At 34.7% G+C, this 13599-nt stretch overlaps 1 protein-coding gene across 2 annotated transcripts; it reads left to right on the top strand.

The window, feature by feature from the left end:
* Window positions 1-5208: 5208 nt before the first annotated feature.
* Window positions 5209-12549, top strand: LOC105965910 (Sugar isomerase (SIS) family protein). 2 transcript variants are annotated; one of them, XM_012990460.2, is made up of 24 exons: window positions 5209-5458; window positions 5932-5982; window positions 6072-6148; window positions 6243-6324; window positions 6410-6457; window positions 7029-7184; window positions 7264-7360; window positions 7487-7529; window positions 8157-8224; window positions 8331-8415; window positions 8563-8611; window positions 9073-9145; window positions 9225-9285; window positions 9715-9781; window positions 10139-10195; window positions 10294-10347; window positions 10451-10579; window positions 10877-10940; window positions 11051-11124; window positions 11263-11316; window positions 11403-11471; window positions 11758-11847; window positions 11975-12082; window positions 12272-12549. In XM_012990460.2, the coding sequence occupies exons 2-24, from the start codon at window positions 5932-5934 to the stop codon at window positions 12320-12322; spliced, it is 1707 nt and encodes a 568-aa protein (XP_012845914.2). In that variant the 5' UTR covers window positions 5209-5458; the 3' UTR covers window positions 12323-12549. The 2 variants fall into 2 exon arrangements, with proteins under 2 accessions (XP_012845914.2, XP_088671749.1); XM_088815623.1 differs by having other exon boundaries at window positions 5316-5458; window positions 5915-5982.
* The last annotated feature ends 1050 nt before the right edge of the window (window positions 12550-13599 follow it).

The raw sequence follows: 13599 nt of genomic DNA, 5'->3' as shown, positions 1-13599 counted from the left end.
TACCATAATTTTAGTATATTTTATTCCAAAATATTGATTATGAATCCGATTTTAAGTAATAATATTTTTAACTATTCAAAAAGAAAAAAAAATCAAAAAAGAAAATATTTTTTCAAAAAATAATGAAAACGAGGTTAATGTAATATATTTGTTCAAATCAGAGTTAATGTGCAATATTTATAAAATTAGTAATTATCCCCCTATTTGCATTGAATTCCCCATATGCATTTGTATCTTAAAATAAATATGTCAATAAGTCAACAAAAAGCCCCACGCACACACCCTAAAATAAATTTTGGGAAAAGAATGCGCTAGTGGTTAACATTGAACCCCTATAATTTCCTTAAATATTCGAATACTTATAAATGGTAATTAATTGGTAAAATTAGTTATTTATGGTTTTATAAATTATACTTAAATAGAAATGTACATTTTCTGATTTTTCTAATATTAATTATTTCTTTAATGTTTTTTTAAATGATAATTAATTGTAATAAATATTAGAAAATTATAAATACATTAAGCATGATTTTTATCGTTCTTGGAATGAACATTAATGTATAGTTTTTTATTTTAATTTGTAAATTATTGAAAATCTTTAATCTAAAAAAATGTGCTTGATTTTTTTAATTTGTCTCATTAATTTTTTTTTAAATTAAAATCAATTATTTGATACTTTAAGTATATTATATGTATGTTATCTCCAATTTTTTTATTAATTAATGCAAATACTAAATAGATGTTATAATAATGTTTTCTTGTTAAAATATTAAAGTTTTCTCGATGCCGGAAATATATCGGGGTGCATTTTGCCAATCATATACTAATTGGAGGGTGCAAAGTGCTAAATTTACAATTTAAGAGTGCAATATGACAAATCGGTGTATTTGGAGGGTGCAAAGTGCCAAATTACCCTTAAAAATATTACGCTCTTAAGTACTAAAGTTGAATTTACTCAAAAAAAAAAGTACTTAAGTTAAGTTTCATCTCCCGAGCATAATTCAAATCCTCTGTCGAGCGCAAACAATCATTTCTCCCAAAATCTATCTAAGCCCTAATTTTTTTCTCCCATCTTCTACAATTCATCGTTCTCTTTCCTAATTTCGAATCAACGCATCTTTCTTCGGCGATCGATGGATTTGATGATAGATAATCAATGGGTGGCTCCAACGTTCGGAGTGGACTTGAGCGAAGCAGAAGCAATATTCTGGGAGAATCAGGACTTGACACAATTGGTATTATTCCGCGCTAATTTCAAAGAAATATGCACGATCTCTCTTGTCTGTAAATCGTGGCAGGCCACTTGCAGCCCATTTCTGAGAATATATTCGCCGGTGATGGGGATGATGAGGCACTTGGGCCACAGAATGCTGGCGGCGGGGTTAGGAGATGAGGAAGTTCTGCATGGATAAACCAAGAAGAAAAGAGTTGGGAGAATCACTATATAATCCTGGAGCTTAGAATTTCTGTTTTTTTTGTTTTTTTGTGTTTTTAACCATGTTAGGATTCGCATTAAAAACTTGTTATTGAGATATTTATCTTTCTATAGAAGATACTGAAATTCAAAGTCTGAATGGTGAAAATTTAGCAATTGGGAAATCATGTATTTCTCTTTAGCTTGGTGAATCGAGTGGAAGATAATAACTCACGACTAGTTTCCGCCGCAAGAAGGGCATTGTGTAAAATCAAACGATTTTTCCAACGCTACATTTATATGAACATGGAGGGTTGGCCAGTCATGAGATTCCAAAACACCATGATTAGAGAAATGACCATTTCACATAATTCTTTTTATTTTGATATACTGAACCTACTCATATTATAGTTCTAAATCTCTTTTGTTGATGGTGAGATTTATTAAATATTGGTGGTTGAGAGTGGCTTTATGAAACATTTCATATTGTAGGTACATTCTAAAATGTAAGTATAATCAAGAAGTTTGTAGCGAACTCTTAGAAATATTTATAACTTGGTGACAATATACTATCTACAAGTTGTCTACTCGGGCCTTTGTCTAATAGGTTATTTTTCTTTTTCTTTTTTTTTTTTCTTTTTTTATAATATTCTACTAAAAAATGTTTTAGCCAAATATCTTTTTTTCAAAATAGGTGGATCGTTACACCTCGACCTTCTTTGTTATTTAAACTTATTAATTATTATGTTATTTTTATAAATGCCTTATTAAATCTATTAAACTAACAATGTTACTTTAAAACACGTCAAGTATTGGTGTAAAATTTTTGGACTTTGTGAGAATTTTATATGATGTATAAATAGTTCAATTACTAAGAGATAATAAAATAGGCGGCGGTTATATGCAAGCCCATTTTTTTATTAGTTCAAGACCTCCAACATAAAAATACTAATTTACCCTTAATGAAATTTAATATCAAATAAAAAACACAAAGCATTAAACAATAAAAAATAAACATTTCCTTTGTGCAAGACCAAATAAAATACATAAATCCAAAAACCTCTCTTCCTTATTTCACGACTTAAAACTCTTCTCATTCTTCCCCTTCTTCTTCACGAACTCACCAAGAAATCCTACACACCAAAATTATCAAATACATATCAAACATTCACGATGGAACCAGAAAACAATGATATGTTGGTTTACGAGGGTAGAGAACACAATGAAATATGTTATAACCGTTTATTTTTGCTTTTGGGTCGTTTTTTTTTGTTGCGAAAAAAATTCGACGATACCAAAAATCGGTCTGCAAATACCGATTTTTGTTACAAAAGTCGGTAACCACATTCCGATTATTTTAATAAAAATCGGTACTTAGAAACCGATTTTTGTAGTAAAAATCGGCATGACAACACCGATTTGTTTTTGTATTATCTGTATTGTCATGCCGACTTGTATTACAAAATTCGGTTTTTAAATACCGATTTTATTATCTGTGTTTTTTTAAGACCGTTTTCTCATACTTTCGTGCATCAACCTAGGGGATTGATGGAGGATTATTCAAATGAATTATCTAACGAATAAATATTTGAGATACGGAAAGCTCTACTCGATTGGGTTAAATGAGTGGTAGACGCCACCGAATGGTGATAAACATTTTCGTTTCAAATATTTAAAAAATATCAATTAACCAAATATATAATGTATTATTTAAAAAAAAAATCAAAAAATATCGGTATTCGAAAACTGATTTTGTACTCAATAATCGACATTAGAACGCCGATTTTGACTTGTAAAGTCGACGTTGTGTCGCCAATTTGGTTAACAAAAATCGGTATTATGACGCCGATTTTCGTGTACAAAATCGGTCTGGATAAACCGATTTGGAAAACCAACGAAAAAAAATAAAAAAACCAATTTCAATCTCAATTTTTTTTCCAAAATCGACCAAATCATTGCAACCCAACAAGAAATAAGCATAGATTAATGTTCATTCATACATATTTAGCATAGATTAATATTTGGCAGTCGTGATATTTCTTTTTTGTTTTGTTTTGTTTACTTTTTTTTTTTTTTTGATTTTTGGTCTTGAACAAATTAAAAATAAGATTTATTTGTATTTGAGTATTATTTGTGGATAAGGGTATATTTGTCATCTTTGGTCTTGATGTAATAAAATTAGATTAATTTACGGGCTTGAACTAATAAACTCCTTTATGTGGTTTTGAACTAATAAAAAAATGGACTTGCATATAACGGCCGCCAATAAAATATGCTACCTCAAAACAATATTATTTGAACAATGTTCTATCAAAATTTTCTTATTTTTTTTATTAATTAATTATACTTAAAAAATGTGTTTTAAGGGTATATAAATATAACAAATTTGAAAAATCAACTTTTGTAAGAACAAATTGTTAAAGTTACTTTTTGTTTTCGGAAATTAAGATTGGAGTCTGACGGATTTTCTGAAGATTTCAAAGATAATTTAATTATTTGAACTTATACGTGTGTGTGTATATATATATATATATATATATATATATATATATATATATATATATATATATATAGATATAGATGATGATACTAATTACTTAGATCACTTGGGATAGTGTGGTAAACGAGTTGGGAGAGCAAAGTGGATCAGTAGCTTGCCAAATTGATGGTTCTGAGGTCTCTGCGAAATGAACACACGTGAACTAAGTCGGGGGGTTGATCTGGCGGAAACCCCTCTGACAATCAAGTCAGATGCACGGATCGTGGAGATGGTAGAGAGAATATGTGCTCTAGAATATTTGTGAATAATATACCGTACCTTAAGGAATGAATTCAAACTTTTATTTATACCTCATTGATTGGGCTGAAGTTTAGTTAGTTGAGACTGTTGGACCAAAACCTTATTTGAAGGTGATTGAGCCTCGATAGTAGTGACTTTCAATATTGGGCTCGTGGCCCAGTAGGTAAAGAAATTGTAGGTCTATTAGGTTGATCCAATTAGACATATCATTAAGTCCCCACTCTCGAGTCGATGTGGGGGACATGTTGAAATGGGTTCCCTATCGTGTCGAGAGTAAAAATTGTAGTGGTCCCGCGTTGGCTTATGGTCTAGTGGTGCATGAAAATGTGTTGGGGCGTGGGTCCAAGGGATGCGAAGGCGCATTGGCGCGTGGCCGGAGTTTTACGACGGTAACGCGGGTGCGACCAAGTTGTCACGATGCAAGTTACTTGAGTTATCGGAGTTGTTTTGCGACGATGTAGTAGCATGGAACGATTATCTCCTCGTGGGAGTTGTCTCATCGCGGGGTAATAGTGTTGACCGAGTTATCTCCTCATGGGAGTTGTCTCGCGACAATATAGCATACGCTCCACATCCGCCTTCGTGGTTTTTTTTTTTAATAATTATTTAAATTGTGAGTGGTGGTTTTTTTGTAATTTTCAAACTTAGATCAAATGGTGGTAAGGTCAAATGTCTGAAAACTAACGGCGAGGGCCACATTGAGATATTTTTTCAAGTAAATGGGGGGAAATCGATACAATTGAGAGTAGAATGGGGTAAAGTGACATCGAACCAAAGTATAAGGGGGCAAATCGATGAATTGAGAGTAGAAGGGGGTAAAGTGATATCGAACCAAAGTACAAGGGTGCAAATCGATGCAATTGAGAGTACAAGGGGGTAAAATGATATCCAGCCAAAGTACAAGGGGTAAAGTGGCATTTACCCTATTTTTTAATCTAATCTCTCACCGAATCTCAGCCGTTTGCTTTAAAGAAATCACCGGCCAAAAAGTCACAGAGCATAAGATCCGAATCGCGCGTGAGATATACCGGGGGCCTATCGCATCACGTGATCTATCAACAGTGTTTTCCTAGTCCGCACGTGACATCTTCGTCTCTTTCCTTTTTTCAAGTTTTTTAATTACAATAATTTCCATCTCCACTCAGCAATAATATTCACAATCCACTGTTTTCTGTTCTGTGGCGGCCCGAGATTGCTCTATTTCCAGTTCCACACTTAGCTAAAATCTCATTACCGATTTCTAGGTATTGTTCTTCGCGTTTTTCGTTTAATTTTGCATCTTTTTATTTGAGGATCTTCTGTAAATTATGCGAAACATTAGTTGGAAAAGTGAAAAGATCATTGCAGATTCATCGTTAGTGGTGGATGTATTGAATTGATGATTTACAATCGCCTGATTTTAATTGTATTAGCTCCATTTGAGGATCTTCTGTAAATTATGTGAAACATTAGTTGGAAAAGCAAAAAAGATTGTTGCATATGATTCCGAATCACCTGATTATAGTTTTATTGTATTTGGCTCCACTCATATTAAATCACGAACTTTAAATTAGGATATTCGAGTGTTCGAGGAAACGTAAACCTGAAAGGGAAGCAATTAAAGTAGTCGTCAGTTCGTCACGATTTTTTTTTTAATTACACGAGCTAGTTTGTGATTTTTTGTATTGAATTTAAAAAAATGGGATGTGAACTGTGGATAGTATTGGAATTTATGCAGATGGCACCATCAGCTCTGATCTGCGAAACCCAGCCATGGAAGGATTTGAAGGTAAAAAAAAATCATTTTTTCATGTTCTTAGCGTTTGGTGGGAACTTTTCAATCATGAATCTTGATGTGGCTTGTGCATCCATTTCCAGGCCCATGTTGACGACATTAAGAAAACTCATTTGCGTGAGTTGATGAGCGACACAGAACGATGCCAGTCCATGATGATGTATGATATTCTGTCTTCATATATGTGGTTTTAGAATGAAGTACGGGATTTTTGTGCATAATGGTTTAGATTTTCATTTTTTCCCCATTAACAGTGAGTTTGATGGGATGTTGCTGGACTATTCGAGGCAACGTGCTACTTCTGATACATTGAATAAGCTCAAGAATTTAGCAGAGGTATGTTAGAGGTGAACCTCTGTTTTGTGGGAGACGTACAATATGTAATCTGATTTGTGGTACCTTGTTTGGTTTGGTTGTCTAGGCAGCTCATTTGAAAGAAAAGATCAACAAGATGTTCAATGGAGAGCGTGTAAGTTCATGTTTTCTTGCTAAGATGTTTTTCAGGATTGTCATACATTATGTTACTTTTTGCCACTGAACTTACATCACTTTGGGTATAGATACCTTTCCATGTATGGTAGACATGAAACCTCTAAATTTTGATAGATGAACAAGGAAAAATACTACTTGGATATTTCTTTCCTTTCCCGGTCTTGTAAATAATGACTTTGAATATAACCAAAGCAGGAAAAGATGTTTGTTTTAGATTTATTTGATTAATCTTAGAATGATCTTAGTGTCTTTATACTACTAAAGGCATATTCATTGCAAAAACGATCCTCTATACAGGACTTTGACAGCGGTTATCCATATTATCAGTTAATAAGACCGTCTGATTGTTGTATCATGTTCCTTTTTATTTTTGAGATCTTAGAAATATTCCGAAAACTAAAACCATAGTTTGACCCTTTCTTTTCATACATAACCTTTCAACTCTTCCAAAATCATCACTTGAGGTTCCCACAGTTGTTCAAATACAGTCATCTAATGCTTGCTCTAACATTTGCCATCCAATTCATACTCTTCCTATTTGGTATCAGATAAACAGCACAGAGGATAGATCCGTTCTTCACGTAGCACTTCGTGCACCTAGGGATTCAGTCATAAATAGTGATGGGAAGAATGTGGTCCCAGATGTTTGGCAAGTTCTTGACAAGATCAAGGATTTCTCGGAGAGGATCCGAAGTGGTGCCTGGGTAATTCTTACAGTCAAACATGTGTTAAATTTTATTTGTTGTCACGTCCTTTTTATGTTGTGGTTGTGAAAATCGACAGATTGGAGCCACGGGGAAAGCGTTGACAAATGTTATTGCCGTTGGAATTGGAGGCAGTTTTCTAGGCCCTCTTTTTGTTCATACAGCACTTCAAACAGGTCGGTTTGGTGCTACCGAATCATTTCACTTGTTCTTCTTTGTTTGCTAATCATTTGTCTCCAACAAACTATATATGTCTGCAATATTAACGCGGATAGCATTTCACATAATCTTGTAACTTGTAGACTCGGAAGCTTCTGAATTTGCAAAAGGTCGCCAGCTGCGGTTGTAAGTATAACATATTCCTTGATTATCACTTCATTTTGTTTAAGTGTCCCATTCTTCCCTAAATGATATTTTTGAGCTCTTATTTAAGTGGCATAGTTCAGCTCCTACTTTTAGAGTTTATAGACATTGAACTAGGATGTGCCCGCCCTCAAGCCTGTATAGAAACCCAAAATAATTATTATTTCAGGAGAGTATAACACCGGGTCTGAGGAACGAACAATATGTTTTGGATTGATTGATAAAAGTGATATTTTTTTCTTTATCTCTTCTTTGACCATATCTTTCTATCCTGTTTTTTTTGTTCTCTTTCTGGGGTTGGTTGGATATGCTTCAACTAAATTTGAATAAGCATAGATTTCAGGTTTATGGCATGTGCTCTATTCATTTTGTTTAGAAAATGTTAAGAAGTATTCAGGTTTATGGTTTAAGGTCCAATGAGATTTTTGTAATGATCAGATGTATGCCATCTGAGTCTGGTCTGTGCTTCTCCAAGATATCTGGCTTTTGAAGTACTTGTCATTTCATCTCTCTTGCTCTCTTGCATACTGAAATATCCATACATAACAATATTTATGCAAGATGAATGCTGCTCTTACCTAATTTTCAATTTTGCCTTTTCTGTTGAAGCCTTGCAAATGTCGATCCAGTTGATGTTGCAAGAAACATTACTGGGCTGGATCCTGAAACAACATTAGGTATTTCTCTGTTATAATTTGAAAGATATGATTTACAAAATCCATGTTTGAGAAAGGTTGAATTTCCAGGCAGTTAACAGTTTTCTTATTGTTTGATGTATTGTAGTTGTTGTGGTATCAAAAACTTTCACCACTGCTGAGACTATGCTGAATGCCCGGACTATAAGGGAGTGGATCTCTGCTGCCTTGGGGTGAGAATATTACAGAATTAGTAATCAGTCACTGGTATCTAACACAGCTATATGGCTGACTAGATGATTTGTTTTTAGCGTAGGTATATTTACGTTGTACTATTATCGCTATGTCTAACTTGTCTCTTTTCACCCAATAATTTCCAGGCCTGAAGCAGTGGCGAAGCACATGGTTGCTGTCAGCACTAACCTCACGGTGAACTGCCTTCACTTTTCTTCTTTGGTTCTAGAAATTTCCTGTAGCATAGTAATCAGCATATGTTCAGTTTCCATATATATTGAATTTTCAGGGGTCATTTTCTTGCTCTTTCTTTACATCACAGTACACAACTCTTTAACTCTGGTCCAATATTCCCATGAACACATTCTGGGAAATAAAAGTTGAAAGACACGTATTGCTGGAAATTTGGCTATGCATTGGCAAAGTATGTTAGCATTTTCTTTTGATTAGGCACCTATATAGCTCGTTAATTCGACCTATATATAGTTGTAACATGGTTTTGGTATGGTGAACTCCGGCAATAATGTTCTTGCTAAATATTTAAATTGCTTAATCTTGTCAGTTATTGCTGCAAAAGCTGGCATAGATTAATCTAGTTAGTGTATAATTAATTATTTAGTCTTAGTGATTAGACTTTCTGTTATTATCCAATGCAGCTTGTAGAAAAGTTTGGCATTGATCCAAATAATGCCTTTGCATTCTGGGATTGGGTGGGAGGACGCTACAGTGGTAAGTACTGTATGTACAGTTTTATGTGCAATTTCTTAGTTGGATGACTCCTAATTGGTCTCTGAACCTCTGGTTTCAGTTTGCAGTGCTGTTGGAGTGTTGCCTCTTTCTCTTCAATATGGTTTTGCGGTTGTCGAGAAGTACGGTATCCTGCAACTTTCATTTTATTTAAAGCATTGGCGTCACATGCAACTGGAGATATGATATGCAACAACTGTTTGGAGTTGATACAAACATATTATAATTTTTTTTTTGTTCCTTCACTTCAAGTGATTAAGGATGATTTTTAGGAGAATAAATAATTACCTTTGAGCTACCATGAGACCACCATTTTGTTTTATTAAATTCACTTTACCAATACAATGAACACATGTATACGTGAGCTTGTGATAATTGTCCACTTTTTATCTTCTGGTACGAAATATAATATGGGGAATGTACCTCTGATCTTGTACACCTTCTATTTGTTGATTTTTGAACAAATTAGGTGGTCTTTGTTATCCTGTTCTGATAAAGTTGATTTCTTTCTTGCTTCCTGAAATTTATGTTGTTTTTCCTTTTCGGTGAAGGTTCCTGAAGGGAGCTTCAAGTATCGATCAACATTTCCATTCAGCGCCTATTGAGAAAAATCTACCTGTATGTTCCTTTTCAGAATGCTTAGTCTAACACTTTATTTTGCTAATTCTTACATTTATCATCATATTTTTTTTCTTATTCAATAAAGCTAATTCATTCTGAAAATATCCAGCTAGCATGATTGATATTATTTTATTATAATCTTCATCTCAATATATTAGGGAAAAAAACATTAATTTTTTCTTTTACGCCCAAAGTAATTTATCATCTGTTTGAATGCCCTTTCATTCCCCGTTTCATGATTCAATTCTGTTTTACGAAAGTGTCTTTCTCACAGTCTACCTTTCAGTGTCTCCTTCATAGATATCTCATTTATCTGTTCTTTTTTTTTTTTTTTTTGCAAAACTAATCCTTCAGGTGCTATTAGGCTTGTTGAGTGTTTGGAATGTTTCATTCCTTGGATATCCTGCTAGAGTAAGTATATCAGCTGCTGAAGCCAATTTGAACTACCCCACCCCTCAATTTAATGTTTCTCGTTTAGGGTATATGAGAGAGCTTTTCCTTATTTTCAGGCCATTTTACCTTACACTCAAGCACTGGAAAAATTTGCTCCTCATATTCAGCAGGCATGTTTCCATGACTCCGTCTTACTAATTACTACTGCTAGCACGTTGCGTCTATCTTATTTTGTGATTAACACTAATGCTCTTTCTAATGTTGTTCAATCAGGTTAGCATGGAGAGTAATGGGAAAGGGGTGTCAATTGATGGTGTGCCCCTTCCCTTTGAGGCAGGTGAGATTGATTTTGGTGAACCAGGAACAAACGGGCAACACAGCTTTTACCAACTAATTCACCAGGTATGAATATTTCTGAATTTATTTAAACAAAAAATAGCATCAGTTTAAATGGATTTGTGTGGTTCACATATGTTTTCGTTTTGTTGTGGACAATCATTTCCATGTGTATCGAAATTCAAAACTCTATACAGTCTTTGACCTTAAAATTTCTCAAATTATAAAATGGAATGTTATGTTGTTGTTAGCCCGATATTCTATGTGAAATCTGAGACGACTTCTCTTGGAATGCGTTTGATTTTTAATTTACTGTACAATAACCTGTAAATCCAATGCATTTGACTGCTGGTAAATTTCCAGGGTCGTGTTATTCCATGCGATTTTATTGGTGTGGTGAAGACTCAGCAGCCTGTTTACCTTAAAGGTATCAATTTTTTTTATCTCCGTTTTATATTCTTTTTGAGGATATAAAGATATCTAATGTTCATACAAGACGGGGAATGAAAAGAACACTGACGCAACTTGTTTTTACAGGTGAAGTTGTTAGCAACCACGATGAGCTCATGTCTAACTTCTTTGCCCAGCCAGATGCACTCGCTTATGGGAAGGTAATCACGATTTATTTTTTTATGATATTATTTCAGGTCGTGTGTCACGATTAAATTGGACAGCGCATATTTGATAATCCATACTCGTGTTTCTTACCCTGAATATTAGCATTTTAATTACGCTTAATTTTCCTCCAGACTCCAGAACAGTTATTAAAGGAGAATGTCCCTCACCATCTTGTTACTCACAAGGTAATTTCCTTACAGTTCTCCGTTTATGGGAATGTAGCTCTGCCTAAGTTTGAATTACGATCTCAATTTATGTTTCTCGTTTGCAGACTTTCTCTGGTGACCGGCCATCTGTCAGCCTTCTACTTCCTTCCCTGAACGCTTACAACATTGGACAGGTAATCGATTTTGTTATCGATTTTCGGGTAATTTATAAGAACTACCGTCTACCGTGGAGGTTTGGCCAATTTATACAAAACCCAGCTAAGTTTGTAAATTGTACCTGCTTGCTGGGATATTTGTAAAATAAATACAAAACTTCAAGGGAGCAGTTGTGATATTGAAAGTTGGCTGGGGGTTTATTTGTAATTGGACCAAACATCAAGGATAGTTTTGGTAATTCATCCTTGATTCAATTCAAAGCGTACGAGTACCTTGCCTAATCTTGCAAATACTTATGTGCAGTTATTGGCAATCTACGAACATAGAGTTGCTGTAGAAGGATTCCTATGGGGTATAAATTCCTTTGACCAATGGGGAGTAGAATTGGGAAAGGTATAAATCATTTTTGTCACAATTTCCCTTATCATTTGCCATTATCTTATATATATATATATATATATATATATGATAAATTAATTTGTTTTTTCTGTTTCCGTTCGGCTTTGTTACAACAAATCAGTCACTGGCTACTCAAGTCAGAAAGCAGCTTAATGCATCTCGTAAGAAAGCCGAACCAGTTGAAGGGTTCAACTTCAGCACTACAGCACTGCTAACAAGATATCTAGAGGTATGAAATCACACTTCCTATTAATTGAATATTTTAATCAATTCATTAACCACTTTCTACCCGAACATATAATCAAATTTGTACATTTCAATCCGACTTTATGGATGTTTATGAACTATAATATGGCTACGATTTCTGGTCCATCGAACAATTTTAGAGCGGTTCTAAATGGCTTGTTATTTTCGACAGGCAAGCACAGACATTTCAAAGGAGGACTGCACAGTTTTACCGAAGATGTAATCATCAGCTTGGTTTTTACTGCTGTCATATAATAGCAGCTTCAACGAGCTCACTTGTGGCCAATTTTTCCTCTAAGCTTCCTTTCGTTTCGTTAGACATGGAATATTCCTCGTCTGAGCTCCCATAATTGTTGACATGTACTGATGAAAATAATCTTCAACTCGATCTGAATGCTGCATGGGTACCAATAAAAGTTTTTCGAGTGAAGGCTATATATACTTTTTATCCGTATATTCTACTTTGTGCTATTTTTCTTTAAATAGATGTTATGTGGCGCCAGAAAGAAGGGCCAGTCGGTAACACCTTAAGTAAGTCGTAAACGTCGAAATTAAAAAAAAATCGTTGATCCTAACATTGATTGTCCATCTTACAAGAAATAAACATGTGACGGTGGATTCTATTGCCAGTAATGTGCAAGAAGTCCACCCCAAGTGTTCTTTTTCTGGTTGTTGCTGCTGGTAAAAGAATTGTCAACTCATTCGATCTTAATTAAGTTTTAATCACAAAGATGGATTATTATAATAATTCTACTCCGTTGATACGAGCTTTGCTTGTTAAATCCGCCAAAAAAAAAGGAATCAAAATGAAAAACCCGAAAACATATACAAGCAACGCTCCCAATTATATATGCGTCTGATTCTAACAAACACTTCTTCCTCGAATATTTTGACAAAAAAGAAGAAGAAAAAAAATGTTCTATTCGTTACGAGATTTACCTCCCCCTATCTCCTTCCTCTGCATCATCGCGATCCTTATAGTCTACGTTTCATGCTGCTATCTAGTCATCGATTTCATTAGCCAAGACGAAGAAGAAGAAGAAACAACAATTGCCGACGATCGCAGTTCGTTTCTCCATTTATCTGTTGAGGAGCTACAAGAGATCACTTGTTTGTACCGTAACAAAGACGTCGGAATTTGTGTCATCTGCTTGGAAAATCTCCGGCAGGCGGAAGTTTGCCGAGTCATGCCGGCTTGCCGCCACGAGTTTCACGCTCAGTGCATCGATCCTTGGCTATCGAAGAGGCCCACTTGTCCCACTTGCCGTGGGCCTTTTAGATCTACGCAAAGTGTTCGTCGTTGAAATTAGTTTTTTCGATCGGACGGTGATTTTATCGGTTAGTTGTAAATGCATGTACATATGTATAGCTATTGACAGGTTTTCGGAGAATATTATTTCGAAGTCCACATCGGAATGGTTGAACGGAATCGCTCCGATCGGCCCACTGTAATCAGCGTCGATCACGCCTGCGCCCAACATCAATCGAATTCTTCCATGT

This window comes from Erythranthe guttata, chromosome 3, assembly GCF_056151865.1.
Source record: "Erythranthe guttata isolate IM_541 chromosome 3, IM_541, whole genome shotgun sequence".
Taxonomy (NCBI): Eukaryota; Viridiplantae; Streptophyta; class Magnoliopsida; order Lamiales; family Phrymaceae; genus Erythranthe; species Erythranthe guttata.
This window is presented reverse-complemented; position numbering and strand designations above follow the sequence as displayed.

Coding starts and splice junctions, on each gene's coding strand:
- LOC105965910 (XM_088815623.1), top strand. CDS start 5,926: ATGCAGATGGCACCATCAGCTCTGATCTGCGAAACCCAGCCATGGAAG. Junction 7,361..7,486: donor TCATACAGCACTTCAAACAG/GTCGGTTTGGTG, acceptor TGTAACTTGTAG/ACTCGGAAGCTTCTGAATTT. Junction 11,317..11,402: donor ACCATCTTGTTACTCACAAG/GTAATTTCCTTA, acceptor TCTCGTTTGCAG/ACTTTCTCTGGTGACCGGCC.